Source organism: Lepidothrix coronata, unplaced genomic scaffold (assembly GCF_001604755.1).
Source record: "Lepidothrix coronata isolate B3197 unplaced genomic scaffold, Lepidothrix_coronata-1.0 Scaffold190, whole genome shotgun sequence".
NCBI lineage: Eukaryota > Metazoa > Chordata > Aves > Passeriformes > Pipridae > Lepidothrix > Lepidothrix coronata.
Window position 1 is genome coordinate 52,673 of NW_016690370.1, and position 24,268 is coordinate 76,940.

General features: G+C 46.5%; 1 protein-coding gene across 12 annotated transcripts in view; it reads right to left on the reverse strand.

Annotated features, from left to right (window-relative positions):
* PLCH1 (phospholipase C eta 1) overlaps nt 1-24,268 on the reverse strand; it is an 81,975-nt gene that overhangs the window by 13,636 nt on the left and 44,071 nt on the right. For 4 of the 12 annotated variants that reach the window (XM_017831430.1, XM_017831429.1, XM_017831431.1 and 1 more), the window contains 18 exons: nt 23,358-23,478; nt 22,327-22,498; nt 20,788-20,895; nt 20,026-20,187; nt 17,538-17,609; nt 15,107-15,195; nt 14,319-14,416; nt 13,660-13,839; nt 13,460-13,567; nt 13,059-13,183; nt 12,539-12,623; nt 11,858-12,004; nt 11,384-11,463; nt 10,022-10,081; nt 9,206-9,566; nt 4,561-6,631; nt 1,945-2,026; nt 1,297-1,391 (listed from right to left, as the gene is read on the reverse strand). In XM_017831430.1, the coding sequence (XP_017686919.1) occupies nt 2,011-2,026; nt 4,561-6,631; nt 9,206-9,566; nt 10,022-10,081; nt 11,384-11,463; nt 11,858-12,004; nt 12,539-12,623; nt 13,059-13,183; nt 13,460-13,567; nt 13,660-13,839; nt 14,319-14,416; nt 15,107-15,195; nt 17,538-17,609; nt 20,026-20,187; nt 20,788-20,895; nt 22,327-22,498; nt 23,358-23,478 (4,055 nt within the window). In that variant the 3' untranslated portion in view covers nt 1,297-1,391; nt 1,945-2,010. Of the gene's footprint in view, nt 1-1,296; nt 1,392-1,938; nt 2,027-3,537; nt 6,632-6,931; nt 6,961-9,205; nt 9,567-10,021; nt 10,082-11,383; nt 11,464-11,857; nt 12,005-12,538; nt 12,624-13,058; nt 13,184-13,459; nt 13,568-13,659; nt 13,840-14,318; nt 14,417-15,106; nt 15,196-17,537; nt 17,610-20,025; nt 20,188-20,787; nt 20,896-22,326; nt 22,499-23,357; nt 23,479-24,268 lie in introns of those variants that run through there. The other 8 variants (XM_017831438.1, XM_017831436.1, XM_017831434.1 and 5 more) reach the window with 8 other exon arrangements.

Here is a 24,268-nt window from a genome sequence, read left to right on the forward strand (position 1 = left end):
TCCAACAAATCCCAGCCCCACTGCAGGAACGTTTTATCCAACAAATCCCAGCCCCACTGCAGGAATGTTTTATCCAACAAATCCCAGCCCCACTGCAGGAATGTTTTATCCAACAAATCCCAGCCCCACTGCAGGAACGTTTTATCCAACTTGGGGGGTTTCTCCTGACACCTTCTGCTCTCTCGTGAGTGGCACCAGCAAGGTGCCCCTGGTGGCACAACCTCAAGGATGTCACACCCCTCTTCCCTGGGTACAGAGGTGTCCCCAGACCCCTGTGCTGAGTCAGACCCAAAGTTTTGGGCTGTTGGACACCAGAGTTCCCATCCTTGGTGTCATTTTGTACATGGTTTGTTCCCTGCATGTTGGGCTGTTCTTTCATGAAACGTTCTTTTCTTTTATAACCTCATCTCATTTAAGAAGAGAATGGGAAGCTCACGAAGGAAGCCCTCTGAGCAAAGCACCAGAACCTGGGCTCCTCTGCCAGGAGTGAGGAATGTGGAATGGATCCCCAACACCAGGAGTAGTTGGTATCACTGTTAAAAGCAGGGGCAGCAGGTATTCCAGTAAGCAATCATATAAAGGTAATCAGAGACTCTTACAGCTCTTGAATTAAAAAATACGTCATTTCTTTAAAATAATATTCCAATCTCAATTTTGCTGCTATTACCTCTTCTCTGCAGATTCTTGAACAGCTCAATTTATGCCTTCTTTCATAAATTAGCAAAGCAATCTAGGCCTGCTAACCCAGGCTGTGAGCCACCAGCCTTTACTAGGCAAAAATAACTGCTTGTTCTGCTGAGGTGCAGACTCTGCACCAAAACAGCCCAAAACCCATCCTAGATGGATTTTCAACAAGCTGCAGCCTTGTTCATACACAATTTAATTAATCTGGGGAAAAGACTAAGAAACAAATGGCCCTATAAATGTCTGAATTGCAGACTGCTGGTCTGTTCCACCCATGTGTCTGGAACTCCTGGCTGTGTGCAGTGCTCCTGGTGATCTGTGGCCCAGATGTTCACAGGGGCTTAAGGACTGAGTTCAGAAAGTGCTTCATTTCTGACTCCAGTGTCCCCCCAGGTTATGATCCAGGCTGGGGAAGGGGGCATTCCCAGCTTTCCCAAACTCTCCCATTCCTACTGCTGCCCAGCACTGCTTATGGAGCATCTCAGCTTGGGTGAGATCTGAGCCCACACTCATCCCTGCAGCACAAACCCAGGGGACACAGCCCTGACTGGAGTGACACACACCAGTGCACAACCCCCTCCCACAGCTCTGGGCTGGGGCACCAGTACTCACCAGGAACAGCACATCACCTGGGGGTACAGGAGGATCAGCAGGGCCTTCAGGTATCCCAGGACATCTTCATGGCAGGATCATCCCCACTGGAGCAGCTGGATTGGCAGCAAGTAAACTTGTTTATATCCCTTCCATTCCAGGAAAGAAAATGAAGCTTGTTCATTAAACTAAAAACTGAGGAAATATGATATATTGATATCTATTGATACATATGATATAAGTGATAATAGCAATTAAATCCATTGGAATTGAAAATATAGCCTGGGACAGAATGCAGTAAATCTCTCTTAAAATAATGGGTTTACACCAAGAGACTTCACTGGAGAGTGACATCTGCCCATCTCCAATTCATCTTAACCTCCCCCTTAGCATAAAGAAAAGTAAAAGTTGACCAGATAAATGGTGTCTTTAACTTTCTGTTCCATCTTTTGCCCTTGCCCTACATTCCTACTATTTGTAAGTTCCAGATTCAGAGCAATACAGAGAGTTTTGAGCAAAGGAAAAATTATTGTTTATACAGACTCTCATCTGGAAAAGAAACCGAAATTTTGAGGTTTCAAGCATCTTTGCCTGACCAGTTCCTAACTGTGTGAAGACCTGAGGCACATATTTAACGGCAGGCACAGGAACAGCCCCACGAACCTTCACCTGCCTATTCTGCCAGGGCAGCACGGACTCAGCTCCTCTGGGCCTCAGGTTCTTCCTTTCACAGGGTCAGTGCTCTCCATTTCTAGCAAATCAAGAGGGAGATGGTCAGGTGATTATCCTGTAGACACTCGGGGCACTTCCTTTAATAGAAAATACTAAATTTAATCCCTATCTATTATAGGTACAAAATAATACCATTGAGTTTTTAGTACTTGATGTTTACAGCTAACCTTTGTTCTTTTATAACTGTGGATAGAGAAGCAAGAGACAATGTCTCTGACTCGGGCTTGGACCCCTCTCCAGTTCAAACATTCCATACACCACGTTTGCTTCCAGTCTTCAGAACACCCCCCTCCTCCCCCAGCTGCCCTATGCAGAGGGCTGCTCAGACAGGGATTTCTGTGCTCCTGTCCACCACACCTGGGATCTCCTGCATTCCTCAGGTGTTAAGACACATATTTAAGGCCCAAATTCATTACTAAACACATACTGAAATTCAAGTTCTGCAGACTGAAAACTTCTGTTGTATCACCACCTTTGCAGATTAAAAAAGTGTCTTCCTCACCAGTTCTCCATGTCCAGGCCCCCAGAGCGCCCTCAGGAGATCAGTGGCAGCTGACAGCAGCACCCTCTGCCTTCTCACCTGTGAGGGGTCACCACAAGACCTCTGAACACCCTGAATCCTCTGACTCGAGTTCCTCCAGGCTCAGAGCTCCCACAGGGGAGAAGGTCTTGGCACATCCCAATGCTACACCACCAAAACAACCATGTGCAAACCAAATGGAATCTGAATTCCAGTGAGACAGGGATAAAAAAAACCCAGCTAAGTCCAGTGAGGCAGGAAAAACCACTGAGCCTGACCTGCCTTTGGCTTTAGGCTGCACTACAGAAACCTGCCCCGTTTCATCAGCCAGATTCCACTGTCACACAAAGAACTGTCCCCATCTGGAGTAACTTCCGGAATTAAGGGGACACTGTAAGAGATTAAGTGATAAAACACCACCACACTAATCTATTCTGGCCTCCTGCAAGCACCATACAATGTTTCTAAATTAATTCCAATTAAAACTAGTAACAACCTTCAGGTTTTTTCATCTCCTGTGATGGAAATCTTATCCTTTGTTTATTTACAAGGCACTTCTCCAAGGTTTCAGTCACATCTTCCAAACTGCACCACAGGTACCGAGGGAGAAATGCAGGGTCAAAGCTTAAGGGTTTCATCAAGTATCTGGTTCTGTTCCTCCATGGAAAAATGCTTGTTATTTAAGAAGATCCACTGCTCTCTCCCAGGTGATAAAACAGCCTGTATGAGACCCTGAATAGAACAGTCAGACCTGCTCAAATGAGGCTTCTGATCCAGAAAGGAGGTGAGAGCTCAGCTGTCAATCTCCAGCTAAGAACCATCATGTGAAATAACTGAATTCTTCCCTTTCCGAAATCCTACTGCAAGTTCCTGCCCAGACAGATGTCTGCAGTCACTAACTACTGCTAGTTAAAGCATAAATCTTCTTGCTACAGCTTCAGAAAACATGTAAATAAGTGCTTAAAAATCTATTTTAATGACATTTTCAAGAATAATAATACTCTGCATTACAAAAGAAAGAGGTAAAAGGTACATCTTTTACATATCAGAAAAACTTACAGCAAAGGCAAAGAATATCTTAAAACCAAAATAAAGCTATGTTGTTCCCTACAGGGAAGCCTCAGGTGTCTGAGATTCCTTCACCTCATTCATTTTCAGTCTTCACAGAAAAAGGAGAGCAGTCGAAATAGTCCCTCTCCCACGTCAGCTTCAAACACTGCCCCTGACCATCGACAATTTAGCAATAACATTACAAATATACAGGAAATGGATCGGCTACTGCACCAAAGCTACACACACACCCAACAGCAAAAATACATAAAATACACAGAAATTAAGTGTTTTCATTCATAAATGCAGAATTACTTCCACATTCCACTCTGTCCCAAAACCAGCATTCAACACGGTGAGCAAAGAGGAAGACAACTGTTGTCATACTCCACAGAGCAGGCAGAAGACAAATCTCCACAAGACTCACAGATTTGGACAAACCCTAGTTCTACAAATCATTTGCTGTGGAATCATAGTCCATACATGAAAACATGTACAGTCAACAACAGCAGGCAGGAATGAGGGATGCTGATGAAGGGCCGAGCCCCAGCCCTGTACCCAGCCCAAGGCCATGCCCCGTTCCTGACACCACAGCGCTCCGTAGGATCTGCACAAAAGGCCAAAAGGGATCACCAGAAGTGTTCTCCAGCCAGGAGGACAGGACAGGAGGGACACAATGCCATTGCACTCGCTGCAGTGTCAGGTGTCAGCATCACAGACACAGAATGCTACAAACACTCCCTGCATGCACAGCCCCCAGACCTCATCGCTCAGGGATCAAAGCAGCACATCCCTCAGGATGGAACGTGGTTCTATTTACATCAGCTCCGACAGGAAAGGGCACGCTAAATCGTGGCCCAATCACCAGCATGAAATTGCATCTCTAAATAATTTAAACCCTCCAAACAGTGTTTCTCGCTACAAATCCTTCATTTCAGTGAAGCAGTTTGTAAACTCTGAGGATGTACATGGCTCCAACCTACAGCCTGAGCAGGAAGTAGATCTCGGGCTGGTCCTCGGGGCTGGGCTCCACGGAGTCGTGCTGGTAGAACCGGTCTGTGCAGCCGAGGTGCAGGGCCGAGCACGAGCCCTCGGGGACACCCCGGCCCTCCACGGGTTCCCCGGGGAAGCTGCCGAGGTACCTGGCGATGTAGGAGCCCGTGGAGTGCCTGTTGGCCACGTGTGGGGACGCCGAGGGCCTGTTCCTCAGCACCACCCCGGCCACGGTGCCCGTGCCGGGGGGTTTGTGCCTGCCGGCCTCCTGCCTCTCCCGGGCACGGCTGGCGATGTTCCGCACGCGGCTCTGGCTCCGCGAGGACAGTTTCCTGACCAGGGCCCGGGGGCAGTCGTGCTCCGGCTGCCCGGGGCAGTGCCGGGGCTCCTCCTGCTCCGGGCACAGCAGCTTGCGCAGCTGCTCCGTCAGGGCGTCGGCCGAGCGCGGCCGCAGGCCCCTCATGGCAGCCAGCTTCTTGTCCCGCATGCCCGAGGAGATGAAGCTCCTGCTGATGTACTGGTACTTACTCTCGAAGTTGCAGGAGATGTCCTCCGATGTCAGGTCTCCCAGACTCTTGGACTTGCAGGGGCTGCTCTGCTGGATGGCCGGGTGAGGGGGGAAAGGCAGAGCGCTCGGGAGCAGCGGGGGGGCTGCCCTGAGCTGAGACCCCTCACACGTTACACTGGGCTGCTCATGGGAGCGATGGGCACACGAACCCCCGGCATTTGCACACGTGGGAAAAGGGAGCTGGCTCCCTGCAGTCCTGAAGGTGCCCGAGCAGGCGTGGGCAGCAGCACAGAGCCCAACAGTTGTGCTGGTCCCAGAGGTCCTCTCACCACCGTGCCCAGTGTCCTGCTTCTGCCTCAGTCTCAAAGGAGAAGCCAGCTGGCTCATGTCCTCCCTTTTGTACTCACAGGCAGTCACCAGGAGATCCTGGGAGTCCCCATCGATTTCCACGAGGCTGCTGCTGTCCGAGTTCTCACCAGGGACAGGGTCAAACAGCGCCTCCTCGAAGATGAGGTTATTGGAAGCAAAAGAACTGGCAGACTCAGGGCCTTCCCAGCTCAGTCCAGATTTTGTTCCACAATTTCTTTCGGGATTTGCATTTAGCAAAGAAAGAGGTGAAGAACATGGAGAGCCAGGCAAGTTACTTTCTAGGCTATTTAATTTTTTCATGGAAACTAATTGCCTGTGGGTCTTACATTCAGAAGCTGGAGTTGCCCCCTGGATAGTTGTGTACATGGAATACTCTGCGGTCTCTGGGCTGGAGAACGTGGTGGTATCCGGAGTGGAGAATAAAGGGGATTTGGTGGATTTTGTGGGAGGGAAGTTGTGCTTACAGGGGCTGCTCAGACCCACAGTAAAGCCCTGTGGGTGTGCAGCCACCACACCGAAGGTCTGGCTGCTGCTGCCGTGGCTCGAGACGGCGGTGAGGTGTGTTTGGTCCCCTGTGACATCCACCTGCCCGATGAGAGCAGACACAGCGCTGTCCAGCTCACTCTCAGTAGCCAGAGAAACCTCATCTATGAGGCGAGAAATGTCACTGTCCTGCAGGGTCAGCGTGGAGTGCAAGTCAGGGCTGTCAGAGCCAGGGGAAGAAGGAATGTCAGTCAAAGAAAGAGGTGCTGCAGTGCTTTTCTTGAGGTCGGATTTGCGATTCTCCGTATCTGCTTTTTGAGAAAAAGAAGCCCCCACCAGAGTGACTTTCCCCTCGTCAGATCCCTTTGTGTCATCTTCCTCTTTATTGCCCACACAGTTTTTGTCTTGTGGTTTTCCTGTGCAAAGCTCAGAGTCCTGCATTGGTGGGACAGTTTCACCAGAAAGATTATTTTCCTGACAGTCCAAGAGGTGATTTGTTTCAGTTACACCACTTGCAAAAACTAAGTGTTCAGGTTGCTCCTGAGGAAGTGGTAGCAAAGAGTCAGCTGTAGAATCCTTCTGGCCATTCTCCTTCTTGCATTGAGATCCCAAATTTGAAGTATTTGCCGTTTGCTCCGAACATGGAAAACCAGATTCTTTCAAGTTTGTTTCCTTCTCATTTGTATTGTCATCACTGTTGGCTAAATTAAAGAAGAAACATATTAGTTGCATACAAGACTCTGTTCTGTCTATCAACAACTCTTTTGTCCTCAGACAGACAAATGGAGCACGCAAAATTAGGTACAGTTGTGACAGAACTTAATCATGGAGTTGTGCAGGTTTAGTACAAATTATCTGAGTGATATGAACAAATGGAAAAATACAACTGCAGGCACTTCATTGAAACTTCCTGGAATGTCTATTACATCAGGCAGGTGATGTAATATTCGTTGTAAGTAATGTTAATGAGGTACCATAGCATAGCTTGCACGTGGCATTACCTTCAGCTGTGTTCCTAGTCAGATTTGTACTACAAAGAAGCGTGGCAATAAAGACAGAACAAAACAGCTCTGTTAAAACACACAACACTTGGAAACAAGATGCATGCTTCAAGCTGAGTAAAAAGCATCAAGTAGATGGACTCCAGGCATGTGGTTATTGCAAAGTGTTACAGTTTAAGGATTTCATTTTGATATTCCACCAGCATGCTGCATTCACAAGAGCAAGGGGTTAAATTCCTTAAAAAACACACATTAGATGTTTTCTCCACCAAATCCTCTTACTCGTCTTTATGTGCCAAATCTGAGCTCCATGACTCACTGCTTTGGAGATTTAATTAAGCAGGGACTATAGGAGTAAGCTTGGTTTAGTATATACTGGGTTTAATGTTTGCTAGACATCAGGTACCCTTGGAAGCAGCAAGGGGAGAATCATCCACTGACAGTGACTGAGCCCCCTCAGTGGAGGAGGAACTGCTTCTAGTGAACATGGCACTAAATGCCCATCTCCAAAATCTGAAAACTTCCCAAGCTTTCCAGTGCTCCCAGACTAGGATTGAAGAGATGCACATTTCTTTGATTTGTAGATTTACTTTTTCTACAAAGAATGTAGGAGAAAATGGATAGCACACTGTCCTCTTGGCACAATTTCAGTGGAGCAGTAGAGATATGCTCAGCCACAGCATTTTAGCAGGACAGGTCTCTGTGAGACAGCCTCTTCAACAGGGTTAAGGAGCAAGCCTTTTGCAGACTCTAAAGGACAGGATCCATCTCTCTCACAGTTAGAAGGGGCAGGATTCATCCCCTGTGACAAGTTTCTAGTGTTTCTTGTGTCTTTGTCTGGAGCACCTTTAGGAAGAGATGCCTAAGAAATTATTGCATCTGTTGCAAGGAATGGCTGAGCTGTATCATCTTCACAGGCTTACCTAGAGCATCTTTCAATTTAAACCACAACATTTCAGAGTTATCTGTCTGTACTAGAACATCCTTTTTCCTGCCTACAGTTTCTTCTCATGGTGGTAGAGAAAGCCCTGGGTTGACTTTGCTCACTGTTCCTCCTGAGGAGCTTCTTTTACAAGTGCTGTGCAGATTAGCTGCTCCTTCAAAGCCACTAATGTGGGGCCAGCAGCACAAAGGTGGCTGATCACCACGTCCTGTCAGGGCCAGGTAGTTATATTGCAGTGGCTCCTGCAGTTGCTGGAAGTGGCTGCTCTGCAGCTGAAATGATTTGGAGCAGAGCAGCATTTCTGTCACCCCCTGGCCAAGAGAGGCTCTCAGGGTGCTCTCTGCCTCTCACCAGGGCAGAGAGACAGTGGTGCTGTGCTGCTCCACCTATCCCCTGGGACTATCCCTCAAAGCTGGGGCCAGCCCAAATCTGAGGATCTGGGGACAGCCTCTGGAAGTGCACACGCTCTTCCCAAATAAACCAAAACCAGCCCCAAAAAGCAGCACTGACACCCCAGACGAGGGACCAGCTCAGGGTGGAGACAGCAGGTCTAATGAATCAAAGCCATTGTACTCAAAGCTCCCTAGACTATTTAAGTTTTCCAGCAAATCAAATATTAGGCAGGTCCAACACACTAACTTTGCTGCAGTCATGGGAATAACTGGATTTCAAAACCAGGGTCTATCCTGGATTTCAAACCAGACTATTACTGCTGAACACACTGAGAAAACTGTGTGTTTCACAGCTATTTTCAGAGTGAAATTGTATTGTGTATCAATTACATAAGACCCAGATTTTATCCTAACACATGCTTGCCATATAAATTGATCAGTCAGTGACCTAGGGTAAAAGCCAAATATCAAGCCTGTTGGATACAAAGTTTGACCTACTTTTACCCCTTTTACATCTGTTTGAAAGTCTTTAGGGACACTATCACCAAAAACATATGTTGCATGCAGCTCTTCCTCCTGAAAAACAGGGAGAGGAACCCCCCCCGACAGCAGCTCTGTCTCCACAAGTAAATGGAGAGCAGGAAACCAGGAACTGATAAAGTGCAATGGAAGGTCGGTTAAATTACACAGAAATTTGGCAAGTGTCCTTATAAGAGCACTTCCAGGAATTACTGTAATTCATCTGCCCAGTTTGCAGAGCAGACAGCTTTCCAGGATGCCACTTATTTAAGGAGCTGATAAAATCCTACCAACTTCAGCCCACGTAACTCTGTGCAGTAACTCTGGTTTGAGCTGAATAAAACTACTCTCACAGAGGCTAATCTTTTCGACAGGCTATTTCAACTCACTATATCAGAAGTACTTTTGGAAGCATCTTACCAGAGGTGTTTTCCTTCCCCGTGGCATCCTGGGCAGCGTCCTCAGGCGGGCAGGGCAGTCCCACCAGCAGGTACTTGTCCACGGGCATGGAAGCAGGACGCGCCTGCAGACTCCGCTTCGGGCGCCGAACGACCCCTTCCTTGTCCTTCAGGTCTGTGGGTTCAGATGCACTGTCCTTCATCTCAGCAGCCTCCAGGAAGCCCATCTTGCTCTTCTTCCTGCCCTTGGCGGGCGCGCTGGCCGTGCGCCGCAGCAGCCGCTCGCCCAGCGATCTCTTGCGCACGTAGTTCCCGCCGGCCTCGGCACAGCCCTGCTTGGGGTTCTTGTTGAACAGCCCCCGCAGCCCTATCAGCTGCTTGCTCTGAAAGGACAAGGAGAGCCCCGGTTTGGGCTGAGCTTAGACTCAGTTAGAACGAGTATGAGGGAAAGAGCTGCTTCCAGAGCGTTTGTGAACGATGGAAACAAAGATCAGAACTCAGCAAAGCAAAAATCCACACCAAGCCACTCACAACCACTCTGAGCGAGGAGCTCTCAGCTCAGGTCTCCACGGATTCATGCATGTCTGTGTTTCTCCTCATTAGGATGGCAGCCTGCCACAGTCAGAGCAGAGGTTTGCTCCAAGGCTGTGAGAAGTGTCTGCAGTGACAGGCTGCACACTAACGGGGAGTTTTCTGGGCATGGCCTTCGCCAAAGCAATACCCAGATGTCTCAGAGCCTGGATGGAGAATGATGCAAGTTTGGCAGCTGCAGATCATGCGACTGGGAAGCACTGAAAAGCTGTGCCCAAAGTGCAAAGGACATGCTCGTGAGCTCTACCTTGGTGGCTCCTAGAAAGTGCAATATTGTGTAACTGGGGTTGAGGATTAAAGGGCTCCACTGAAAGGCAAAAAAAATGCAAATCCATTTGGCTCATGTTCTCAAGACTGCTACACAAGCAAATAAGGTTAATACACAGCAAAGCATTTAAAAAACTATTTATTAGTCTAACGTAAGTGTCTCCCAGAAACTTGGCCAGATCTCCTCACTCACATGGATGTAAACATGCATTCAGCCTACTAGAAACAATAATATCATTGCCCATCACCCAGGCAAGCATTAGATGAGCAGACTAAGTGATAGAGATCAAATCCCAGTGGGTCTCCCCCCTCCTTCTCTTGCCTTCCCTCTGCAGCTGCTCTCTACCGGTTTTATTGAACATATTTCTCCTTTGAAGAGCACATCAGCCAAGAGCAGCAGCCAAACACTCCTGCAAATCATCACCAGAGCTGGATGTGGTTTCACAGATCCCGCCAGACATGCACACATCTGGGTATACACTGCAGATGTATCCAAGCTGTGATCCCGTTCACTGGTCTAATGGGATCAGGGAGGATCTGGAATACACCAAATCTCAGCCCTGGGTCTTTCTCTATGGTATTTTTTTTAATCTCTGTTCCTCTGAGCTTTCCTTGGGTGCTGCACAACATGTTTGTCATGACATTCTTTGCATCCTCTCTCAGAAGGGACAAAGACTGAGGGCCAATCTCTGCAACATACACCCTTCATAAAGGTCAGGTTTTTGGTTGTGCTTTTTTTCCTGTTCATCTTTGCTTCCTAAATCACTGGAAAAGTGCTGTTTTACTTCAGCACCCTGCTGAACATAGCCATAGTTCCTTTGTGCTGTTTATCTCCAATGACTGCCTGTAAACAGCTCAGAAAGGCAGCAGAAGCAAAATGCAGGCAAAAAGCACAGTGCTTTTACTTTCATTTTTAAAATGGTTCAAAATTAGCAGAAAAGCAAAATGTATGCACTGAAACCTAAAATTAAATTAGATTAATTTAAATTAATTAAATTGGCTGCTAAAAATAGCTTGTCAAAGACCATGTTCTGGTGCAATTACAGTTCTCAAGATTTACTTCTAAAACAAAATCAGTTCAACACACTGAAGAAATGTGCTTCCTGTATGCAGACATGCTAATTAGTAGGTGCTGACAGCAAGAACATCCAAGTATGTGAGCACTAAGAGTAGAGCAATGGTATGTTGTGGGTTCCCTGATGATCTCCTGCAAGGATCCCCCACCACTCTGAGCCTCATCCTTCTGCCTCCTGAGCTCTCCAACACAGATCCCGTGAGGTTCTGTGCTGCATTTAAAACCACTTCCATCAGAGGGAAGATGTACATTTCCAGCTATACCCACCTTTCCATAGGTCTCATTAATGATTATATGAACAAATATGGATGCTTCTGTCAGTCCTTCTAAATACACGTGGCGATAGCCTGGTGAAACAGAAACAGAAATGTTTGCACACAAATAACCCCAAAGAACCAGCAGTTTGCATTCTGTGCACACCTGGCCATGACTGTCTGTAGAAGGGATGTATGTACCATAAGCCACCTTCAATAAACTCCTTATGTTCCCACAGGCTTCTCCAAAACCCCAGTACAAATTGCATCAAAGTTATAAAAGACACCAGTAGTAATTTCCAAAAGCACAGATGACCAAACTCCTTCAAGTGTTGGTGAATAACCCACCCTAAGATAACAGGAGAGTTGTCCAAGAATTCACAGAGATATGAGCATATATCACCTCATGCTGGTAACCCCATCTTTAGGTCCAAGCTGTTTGTTCCTCAGCTGGACTCCCAGCTCAGGGAGAAGCAGTGGGACTCACCAGGCACGAGGCTGCTGAAGGCCACAGTTCTCTGCCCCACAAAGTCCCTCCCGATGGGATCGTGGTCCCAGACGAGGAATCGCACCAAGGCTATTTCGGGCATGTGGATGGTAAAGGTGAGAGTTTCCTCCCACACAGGATTGAACCCTGTGAAACAAACAGCACACAAAGCTTGGGAAACAAGTCCAGAGCAAGTGATATCCTCAATTTTCACGATGAATAGCAAGAGGAAAGAAGCTGCAACACAAATTACTCTTTGCTCATCTAGATCTGGGCACTCTTGATCTCCATCATGTCAGTCATTAAATGTGAGATTTGTCTCTTGGACTGCTTCAAAAACAAAACAGTTCTGCCTGAGCAACTGGCAGGGATACCACAGCAAGGTGTTGTCCTGCAGAACTGAGATGTATAGATAGATATTTGAATTTCTGCATAGAGGAGATTTAAGAACAATCCAGGAGAAAGACAATGAGGTGAAGAGCCCTTCCCTTCAGCTCTAGCTTGGCTGTCTCCCCACACCAGAAATTCTATCTATAAAGCAGAATTAATTTGTTAAAACATAATTATTTGATTTCCCCAGATAAGAAGTTTTGTCATTTAGAAAGTAATAACAGACTCTGTATTGTTTATAATTACTTTATGTTTTACTCTAAGAAGAAGAAATCACTTAGATTATCTTACCATTGTCGTCCACCACCCTGGTCTGATCTTTACAGCAGTCAACAGGTAACCCAATGATTTCCACCTCAACAAAGGGATCTATTATCTATTTGTTAAAAACAAAATATTTTAAAAGTAAGCCAATGATACAGGTGAAGGTCAACTTTTAACAAATTCATGCAAAGAGTTGATTTAAATTCACATGAGAATTCAAAACCCTTCAATTGACACCAATTTTCTGGCAGCACTATCATGGGAAATGGTTTCATGAACTCCAAGCTGATGTATGGTTTGTAGCCTCCAGAGCTATGGCCATCTATGACTGATTTGCAGACCAGTAAAGTCACCCTTAATACAAAAAAACTGGTTCTTAAGCAACATGTGTAGGATACGGACTGGGGGAAAATGTAGTATCTAGTGACCAAAAGCTTGACAATATCTGAAATTTACAGGTGTATTTAAATAAGGAGAAAGTTTTTGGGCCATGTGCTGCCCTGTCACTGCAGGAGCTCTCGTGGAGCTGTCAGGATCAGTCTCTCACCTCTCCTCGGTCCCCTAACATCGAGTCAGGAGGCTTGGGGAGCTGCTGTCCACTGATGATTTTCAGAATAAGCTGCTTTTTAGGACTGGCAGGAAGTGGATCAGCAGAGTAGGGGTTGAATGTGCCTAAAAGATGGGAAGAATGAGAAGGGTAAGGAAAGAGATCCACAGAATAAGTATCACCCCAAGATGCACATACATAGCCAGAGTTCAGTCAGAAGTAACAAACAGAGTATGGGGCAGCTGCCATTAATTTTGAAACTCTCTTCTATGAATGCATGGAAACATGAAAGATTCTGTTTTTCATTTTACTTTCCTTTCTTATGCCTTCCAAACATCACTGTGAAGACACTCTGTGAAAGGCCTGACAGTTACAGTAATAAATATACAGCAGGACATTACCTTTGCACATCTGCTGAGGTTTGAGGACATAACCACAGTTGCCATTTACCCTGAATTTTGCTTCATTTAACTGCATCACACGTCCCTCAGACTGGTAGTTCAGGGCCACTGAAGGAGAAAAGTCAGGTGTCATTGATCAGGGTAATATTCCTCAGCACATGCACAAGAAATGGGAAGCAAGGTTTTCCTGGCACACGTACCCAGCTGGCACCCAACGTTCCAGTAAGGGACGGGGTTGAAGTTGCTGGAGTCGATCCTGTAGGCTGAGGGATAGACCCTGCTCAGCTGCTTCTGGTTGTAAAGCATGAACTGCTCAGCCTTCTGCTGCACAGCCTGGTGGGCTCTGGTCTCACTGAACGACAGCACATTCCCTGTGGACCCTGTGTCATGGTCAGACAACAAACAGGTGACACAGCAATCCCACGTGGGGCTGAGCACAGACCTCACTACACTGGTGTTAATCCAGGGAAACGTGAGGTTTACTCCAGAGTTACAAGGATAGATTGTCCTGTGTTACCCAAATCATGCACCTTGTGTAACTGAAGGGCATCAAGCTTCCCCTTCCAGGAGGGTCTTATGTTCTGCCCTCAAGTTTTCACACTTGAAAGCCAAACCAAGCAAGAGCTTCAGCTGATTGCTGGGGCCTTTTCTCCTGCAGAACTCCAGACATGACCACTCTGGAGAATCTACAGAGAAATCTACTGCTGGCAGTGTGACCAAAGGATTCACTGCTGGGGAAGGAGTGCCCAGCTGGGCTCTGGTTCTGCTCTAGTCCCTGTGACCCACTAACAGCAGCACTCAGCCCTTTCCCTCTCCCAGGTGACCAAGGCCTGTGCAGGCCCTGTGCCAGCCCCTGTACCATCATCCACGATGTCCTGGGCAGCCACAGAGTTGGTGTAAACCACGAGGTCAGACAGAGCCCGGCACAGCTTCACCGTCTTCCTCCGGCGGGCCAGTCTGAGGGGAGCACGTACAGAAAAACAGCAGATTTCGGTATTTAAGGCATATTTCAATCCCCCTTTCTGTTCTCTTCAATCTCCCTTTCTGTTCTTTTCATCAGTAAGGAAACAACCAAGTGTGAGCAGGGAGCTGTGTGCAGCAAACCTCCTCAGAGAGGGCTCTGGGATGATGTTCCCCTGCACCTCCACAGTCTCACTCTACACAGACAAAATTTTCATTTAAAACATCACGAAATAGCTGCACCATGGCTCTCCCAGACAAAACCAAGGAGCATTTCCATGACAGCAAATGCATTCTCAGAACAGTGGCACTGTTCTGATTGCTTTTTCTTTACACTCTCCCATGGAATGCAGTTGCCCAGGCTGGGATGCACCCAATTGAACCTGCACCGTTTGCTCTGAGCACTGTTCACAGCAGGCGAAATGGGACTTGGCACCTTTCCATCAGCACAGTGTTGCAGCCACACTTCACTTTAAGGGTAATTGCTGTTTGCAATCTGTGACAACCAATGCAATCAAAACACCAGGTACAGCAAACACCCCCCCAGCTGTGTCATACGTGACACACGTGTCATACGTGTGCTCTCGGGCACAGACTTCCCTGAGGCAATGCCATGGAATTGTGGATGGCAGCGAACAAGCCTCTGGCTTCACCTGAGCTGCACAACTGTGGGGATTCCCAGCTCACCTGTGGGGATGCCCTGGTTCCCTCCCAGGAGGGTTCTGCTGGCTCTCATCCGATGCACTGGGGTGTTTGGCTGCTGCCTTGGCAGCTTTCTGTGGGGAAGAGTCAAGCAGGGCTGGGTCAGTCCCTGGGGTGGCTCCAGAAATCCTCATTGCTGTGGTTGAGCTCAGGGAGGTGGGGGAGCTGCAGGGCTGCAGCTCAGGACCAGTGTCCTGCCCGGACACCGAGTGACCCAGGGGCTCTGACAGCAGAAGCCCTGCTGTCACCCCAAGGGTTCCATGAAGGAAAGCCAGCACAGAGCACCTATGTCCTGATCTTCCTCCCTCCCACAGCCAGGATCCAGCCCTGCAGCCGTGGAGCAGGTTTAGCTGCTGGGGAGCAGAGCCGGGCCTAAGGAAATTATTTGTGCCAGTGCTCAGCCTGTCCCAGCCCACTGTGTGCTCTGCAGCTCCCTCCCCACTCCCTCCTGGCACCAGCACAAGGGTGCTCCCCTGCTCCAGGACCCTGGGCGCTGCTCCTGCTGCAATCCTAATGGACGGGGCAGAATTTTCAAACATCATCTTTCCACTCCCTTTTCAGCCACATACAAACACTGAAGTTATTCTGTATTGTTACAGTTGTGCAGTAAAGAAAACAGCTTTGATAAAAAGATTAAAACCTAAAAATCGCCATTTTTTTCATAAGCACCTAGGATTTAATAGTTTCCAATTTCAACAACTTTATAGTTCTGGTAACAGTAACCACAGCTTCTTGTGAGAGTAATTTAATTCCCTTTTCATCATGAGGTAATTAACAATATAACTGAGAGCTCCTTATCCTTTTACTCATATGGCTCACTGAGCACAGATTTCTTTCCTCCTGTTGTGACACCCCAATACTGAATATAATTTAGTTTGCTGTGTTTAGTGCTGACATAAAGTTGATTATATTGGAAATCATTTGCATGGTTCAGTTTTGGAATCCTAAGGCCTGCACTGAGGGTGTTCCCTGCAGTTAACTTTCACAAATTTCCATCTTTAGTGTCTTTGTCCCTCCACTGGCAATCTAAAGAGTTTATCCACTTGGCACAAGAGCTGCCTGAAAACACGACATGTCAATATTGCTGGGTGGATAATTCTGTATCTGCAAAAATATCGATGGGAACCTGTCTTCCCCTTCAGCTGGAAAGGCACTGGAGGTCCTTGTTGCCTCAGTCTACAATACAATCACTACTTCAAAAAAAAACCTATATCTATCCTTATTCTTTCAGCAGAGATGAAATGAATGGGCTTTCCACCATACTGTATCCATTAGGATAACTAGCTGAAGTAATTAAATTATTGACATACTTTCCAGCCCTCAGCATAACCAGCAGATTTCAGTGGCTGACTTTTGCCTGTGACATCCCATTCCACACACTTGTCTGGCCAGCAGGGAGCACAGGGGGTGATGTGAAGTGTCCACTATCAGGCACAACAGGTACTTCCAGACCTCCACACCCCTGAGTAATGTGCACTGAGCCAAAGGTGCTGAAGGGCATCTGAGCACCTTAAACTGATGGGAGCTTGGAACTGCAGGGCAAATATGAGCCCTGAGACTGCCTGCTCAGGGATTTTTTGATGGCTCCTAGCTGCCTTCAGGGCAGATAGACTGGTGGCTGATTAAGTTCTATGAAACATTTCTTAATTGCTGTTTTTCCTAAACCACTGCTCAGATTCTCAGTCCCAGAGCGTGTTGCCTGCTTGGTGCAGCTCTCACTGTGTGAATGTGGGAATAGGGGAGGTGGATGACAGGACATGGGAATGGGAGGACACATGGGAGCACTGTCCCTTTTGATGACTGCTCTGCCCAGCTGTAAAATGAGACATCCCACTCATCTGGACTCCACCAGCTCTTGCCCCAGCGAAGGGCAGCAGAGCAGGGAGTGTGAGCTGGCAGCTCCACAAACACAAATGGGATAAGCAAAACCAGGAGGAGATCAGCAAAGACACGTTTGTGCAGAGCAGGAGCCCACAGGCAGCACTTGGTCACAGCAGCCCCCTGAGCAGGCACAGACAGTCCCAGCACATCCTGGGTGGCACTGCCCAGGGTGGGATGGGCAAAGCTGGGCCCTGAGTGAGCCAGGCATTGTCAGCTGTGTGGAAAACAAGAACATGCCAAGACATTCGTCTGTGTTGCTCTTCTGCTGCTGCAAGTTCAATCAGAAAATCAGCAACTCCACCTCACTAGTAAAGATGATCTTTTAGTCACATGAGATTCTTTTTATTCCTTTTAAAGGTTCTCCATCCTGCTGGCAGTTCATATTCCCCTGAACAGCGGTGAAGACCCCAAGTGTAATCACACAGGCTTCCCTTACTGCCCCCAGACCCACCTCTTCTCAAACAGTAAAACATTCCCAGGGTCTCTGGAATGCCCCAGGCCCAGCACAGCACACAGAGCCTCTCACTTTACTCACCTTGTGTTTACCGAAGTTGCCCATTAATGATCGACCGTGAGACTTTTTTCCACCCTCTTTTGTGTCCAGGTTCTGTGCAGAGAAAGTGCAAGAAAAAGTGTAACTAAATACCTTCAGAAATCTCTTAAGGAATCTGCTCCAGTCTCTAAAAGGCATCATTTCAATATAATGCAAGTTCTTCCTATGTCAGCCTCGTTCACTATTAGAGGAGTACAGTGATTGCATGTGAGAGAATAAAAGGGAGTTAAAGTCTGATCTGTGAACACAAATTGAAACCCAAAATCTCATTGCAGGACCTTTCTAATTTCTTTATGTACTTGATGGCTTAGATTCCTCTAACAGTAAAGAATAAAATATTCATGTTAACACTCAAGACAACAACAACCCAGGTAGAAAAAGCAGTCCAGCAAAACCAGGCGAGCAACAACAAACCACGTTTGAGTGCTCTTGAAAACAGCCACAAAGGAAAAGGGGGGGGAAATAATCTCTCAGCAGATAAGAATGGACTTTTCACAGGCAGCCTGGAGTCTGAGTTTCACATTCCCAGCCATGCCCCCAGACATCAGCTGGATAACTCCTGGCAGCATCTCGCTTTTTCTGTCAGAAAACACAGCCCTTCATCTTCTGAAGAGCAAAACAAAGCTGAAGAATATTCCCCCAGCATTTCACAAGTTCTGTGAGCTCCAGCTATTCCCTGTTCAGTGCTGAGCTGGATTCACTTCTGGCTATCAGAGCAATCTGGGCACTGCAGGGTTCACTCGGGTCCAGGAGAGTCGATAACCCCTGCGGCTCCGCTCACAGATTTGTTCCAGCTCAGGCTGGAATTCTTGGTAAGACGTAGAAAGAAACTTCAGCAGAATTTTAATTTTTTAATAGCAAGTCTTTGGGGAAATGAAAAGCAGATAGTAATGAAGTAAAGAATCCCAATGGAAAATATCCCAACGGATGCCCTTCTGATTCATCAATCACACAGTAACTACCAGAACAGAGCTTCACACCACCAGCACACACAGCCAGCCAACCAGTTACAGAGTTAACAAACCAGCATGATGTTCACCCATTTAGATTTCTCTGATCTAGGTCAACGTTGCTAATGGATCTTCCAATTGTTTCAATGCATTATTCCTAATTATTCAGCACTGGTATTGCTTTAAGACCCTTAGAAACAATCTTCACAGGACTGTTGCAGCAGGGGAAGAGACCTCTAAATATCTCTTCATAAATAAAAATTCTATCATTTGATCTTACCTGACAGATGTTTGAATAATGCACTCCCATTACTGGAGTATTTTAATATTCTGATCACATCAATGACATTAATGGGCAATCTCAGGTATCATATCCAACACCTGATGGAAATTTGCATTCTTTAACCAAAACTCCCTCAAATGCTCTCTAGGGGCCAAGCAGTTCCCAGAGAGCATGTCAAATGTAATTATTTTAACACAAAATAATACTAAAATGGCTCATAACTGATCATATTCACTAATGTGAGGAGCCTGCTCTCTGAAATCCCACTTTTCTGACCTCTCAAGGCCAGAGGGAACCAGCAAACTGACTGGTGTCACTGCAGAGCCAGTCTGAGAACAGCCCTCCTGCCAGGTCAGATGCCTCGTCCTTTGCCTCTCACCACAATCCAACCTTCCCCAGTGCCTCAAGCAGCAGCACAAGCCGAGGATGTTTTCTGTAGTCAAGCCTGGCTTCAGGGGAGTCTCACAGGTCCAGCTTTGGAGAAAGATTGGCAGGAAATACTTAAGGCCCCAGAGTGGAAAAAGCAGAGTTACGTGTACTCGACCTTTATGACTCCACTGGTCAGAGCAGGCACATCTCCCCAGAAAACTCTGCATTAACATCACTGGGATTTGCATCCAGTGATGGGTAAGGTGAAAGTGTGGTCACCACGGACTCAAGGTAGTAACTCTTGATATACTCAAAATTCGGATGCATTTTACTGTTTTACAAGACTAGTTGGATGTCAAAAGTGCAAAGAAATGTACCATTCTTATGTAGAGCACTCTGAAAAATCAGTTATAAAAAACCAGAACCTTGCTCAGGGCAGGAAAAGCACAATCCTGTGGTTTAGTGCTGTAGAAAACAGCCACCAGTGTTACAGGCAGCAGTGCTTGCAGTCACTGTGGCCCATCGTGACAGGACTAAGGTGACAGAAAAGGGATCTTTCCCCAATAACCCAGGCACAAACCAAACTGCTTGACACACACCTGCAATATCTGTACTTACTGAATTAGTGTCTTCCAAGTTTTACAAGGAATAAACCAGATTAGAACACAGTGAACCAACATACTCTCCACATTGAACCAGATAAATTCTCTCCTTAGATATTTTCCTGAAATAGTTCCAACGTTTCATTTTGGATCAAACCAGCTCTCAGAAGCTGTTCCTAAGTTTCCAGCTTTCTCATCTGCAGTAGTGTGCAACACATTGCACTGTCTAATGTTGAGCAGAGGAGGTGAAGGGGAGCCCCACGTACCTGCTTCAGGTTAACGTTGAGACTCTGGTGCGTCGCCTTCAGCAGAGCCCTCACAGTGAAGCTGTCGGGATCTTCCTTGTCCCTGATTTGGGATTCTTTTAGCAGAGATTCCAGTTTTGTCCTTATGAAAGATTCCACCTGGTGCTCAGTTGCACCATTACTCTGAAAGGCATCCAAGGAACCCAGTTAAAGTGGATGGTTCTGCCCCTCACAGTGGGACAGCCCAAGGGAGCGTCACACACGCTCCTTTCTCACGGTGCTCCCAACACTTCCTCTCTCTGTGCAAGAAAAGGCTTCCTGCATAACCCTGCCTTTTCTGCTGGTGGCTTTTAGTGCCATTTCCCTTTTCCTTTCCTCTCCAGCCCTCCTGACACAGCTCACACTGCCCCCCGAAGTACAGTCCCCCCCAGACCACCCCGGGACCCGGCCCTGAGTCACTCTTGGTTTCACAAGTTTCACAAGCCTGACCTTCTCTTTCAGAAGAGCAGAAATTCTCAGGTAATGCACTTACACCCTTCCTTCAACATATCAGGCAAACTAATCATTAGGTTCCTGCTCCAAACAATAAGGTAAGGAAGGAATTCCTGTTAACAACACTCAGACTGTACAGACTCAAACCATTCTCTTACATAAGGCACTTAAAAACGGATCCTATAGAACAGCATGCACCTGACCTTAGAAATTCAAGACTCAGGACTGCAAATAGGACAGGGACAGTGCATGAAGGAAATGCAGAGCTGGGCACTGACTGTGTGCACATACATAGCAGGCCTTTAACTTGCAGTCATCCTCGATTTCATCAGCACTGTCCTCTTCTGAAACCTCTCCTTCCTCAGCGTCTGCTCCCAGGCTGCAGGGCAACTTCTTCCCCTGAAACGAGGCAAAACCATGCACAATAAATGCACCTGTGGTCAGTGGTATTTAGTGCAAAGACCAAAACTGCCCATTCCTCAACTATTTCTTATGTAAATTGAGACCAGCATTTAGAAATCATTCTCAGAGCCTCATGCAAACTGGTTCAAGGACCCAGATTATCACAGCCAATATTTTAAGTATTTCTGGAAGAGTTTGTTACTGGAACTGTTATTAGAATCACTCTTTATATACACTAGCAAGATGAAAATTACACCACTGCTTGAAATTGTTTGGCTAATGAATCGATACTGTCTTTCAAAGGAAAATGTATAAAAAGAACAAAAATAATAGCAAAAAGATGAGAAATTGGCTTGCTTCTCAACAAGATACTGATTCCTAAATCTCATTTTATCTTTTCCAATAAGGCTCCTTAAATTGAGCAGGACATAGGAGGCAGAGTTTTGTGCAAGGATACTGTGATGCTTGAAACAGAATTTCTCATTCTGAAAACAGCTCAGCTCCCCTCCAGTCTGTACTGACCCACAGGGCTTCAGCACAGAGAGCTGAAGGATCCCACTGAAACTACAATCCCAAATGGGCCTGGAAAACCAGCTCAGAAGTTCAGGTAAGAACAGCAGAGCACCAAAACTGTCCTGCCTTTGGTGCACTGACGTGGTATTTCAGGCCAGGTTTGCTGGGTTTGTAGCATGACTGACATTCCACACCACTTCACCTGGATCCCTGGAACACCAGCCCTCCCTGCTTGCACGGTTCATTAACCAGAGTTACCCCAGCAAACCGAGGCAGTGACATTCAGAGTCACAGCTCAGCACTCCAAGGATTTCCAGTTCAGGGTCAGCTCAGTACTACACACTGAAATAGGGTCAAACTCCCCCCAAACTGGAATTGTGAATCCCTGGGGCCAGACTGACACTGAGCAGAGAGGGGGAAGAATAGTATCTTGAGAGCTCACAGCAGAGTAATTGCCCCCATGTGCCAAAGTAAATTAGACAATCTAATAAGCCACAAGTCTATTAATCATCCTCTCCAAAGTCTGCCTTGAGCTTCTTTCTTATTCTTCCCATCTTGGTCTTTGAAATTCCTTTGAGAGCAAATCCATTTATAGTGAGAGGCTCAAAGGACTGATCCTCCCCACAGCACCAACTCCAGTGCTCCAGGGCCTCCTCCAGCTCCTTCCAAAGGGCTCTTCTGCCACAAACACAGCTGAGGAGCCCTGAAAACAGGCTCATTCCATGAACTACTGCTCAGAGCAGGGCGAGGGGATTTGCATTTTTATATTACCCCAAAATACTCTGTCCAAGGGAGGACTGCAGGATAATGTCCAGATACTAAAAGGATATGAACTGGTTCTGCAAAACCAAAATCTACAATAAATATCACACTGATTTTTGTTGCATCCTGAACACACTGCCAGCACCAAGTTACCTTCACCAGGATTTTCCCTCTCAGACTCTGAGGGCTGGGAAGCTGTCTGGGGTCTCCAGTGCTCACAGATGACAAGTCCAGTTTGTCACCAAATATCTCCTTCAAGTACTGAGCGATCTTCTTTTGCTGTTGAATACTGCAGTGGTTTTCAATGGACAGGATCACTGGAAACCTGGGAAAAAACCCCAGGCAGTGTCAGAACTGTGTGTGGAGAGAGAACACCTGCACACTGACCACACCAGCTATGGATGGAACAGCCTATTTCTCCCACAGATTTGCCCCATTGTGTTCTAAACTCTCGGCAGCCCCACAAACCTTGGCAAGGAACCCCCTATGCCAACTCCATCAAAAACGAAGAACCACCTCCTTCACTTTTCAAATTACCACCTCCTATTTCTCATCAGTAATGTCAAACTTTGGGGCATGGTTGGTTGGTTTGATTTTCCCCCACAACCCCATCATTGGGTCACATTTCCCTTTTTTTTGTTTTAACAAAGAAAAAGAGGCATTTTCCCTTTATTCTCTCTAAACTCCTCAGAATCCTCTACCCCCACTCATGATTTCAGACTGTATATATATATGATTAAAGTCCATAATAAGCTGTTACATAGCACCATGGCAAATGAGACAGGCTCAGAACACTATCCCACATCTCAGCATTTCCTCACACCACACATGTGACAGCTTTCCAATTTTCCTGCTGAAATAAAGTACTTTCTGTAGGTAGAGAACATCACAGTATTGATTTTGAAGGAGAATTTCGCTGTGGATATGAGTGGGAAGTTCAGCTGAAAGATATTCAAGTGTCAGACTGTTCACAACCTGAGTTTACAGTGCACAAAAGGTCTAATTTGGGCAGAACTTTCTCCCTGCATTGATGGGAAGAGCCTGTGCAGTTGAACAATAAACGGGAACAGAACCAGCCTTCCAGTGTTCAAAGGAACACATGCCCTGCCTGGTGCTGGCTGTTGGTTCCAACACAGGATGAACCACAGAAAGCAGGTGCAGCTCAGACCTGGCTCTGCACTTACTCATTCTTGACAAAGGCGTATTTGTTGATGGTTTCGGCCACGTCCCGGAACAGGATTTTGGAAGTCAGAGTGTAGCCATGGTGCACCACTGGCTCCCCATCAGGACCATCCCAGCAATCCACTAGCAAGGCAAAAAAAGCCATACAGTAAGAGATGCCCACTGTCCTGGACATTCCTGCTGCTCTCACACTACTCAACCACGCAGGTGTCAGCAAGGTTCATTCCATCTCTTCTGACCTGCCAATTGAGCCAAGACTAACAAGATAGTCTTTTCTTAAATCAAATGAGATCCTTGCAGCCTAGAACTGTTTTTCCCCTTATACCAAGTTTTTTTTCCTCATATATAAAATTACAAAGGTGTAATAGATCAAATAACGGTCACAGCTACCTTGGGAAAGCAGATTCTGCTTCTGAAGGCAAGCTATTTAAAAACAATTTATCTTTTCCTACTCCCAATTTAACTTGCAGTTTTATCACTGATTATATGAAGAGCAGCATCAAGTCCATCCCATGTAGAATGGACCAGTACAAGGATACTTTTCCTAAGGAATTACTGTACCCTGGGTTTACACCCAATTCATTACTGCTGTTACCTCTACAGGCAGTTGTTCCCTAGGCTGTGAGGTAGCTACAACAGCTTTGAGGTCAAGCAAAATAACACACAGTTGTATTTTCTAGTGAACTGTCCTCCAGAGGGGAATCACTCAATTTTCTCAGGTTCACTTTTTCTAATGGATTTTTAAATTCAGATTAATAATTTCTTTTCCAGAGATGAGTTTTGCAATACTAATAGTAAGAGAAAATTAATACTGAGCTTAAATTTATCAAAAGACTTTATTCCACACAGAATCTGGAAAAGTACTAATGTTTTGTTATTATTTAAATCATGCAGAACTTTGGAATCCAACGTG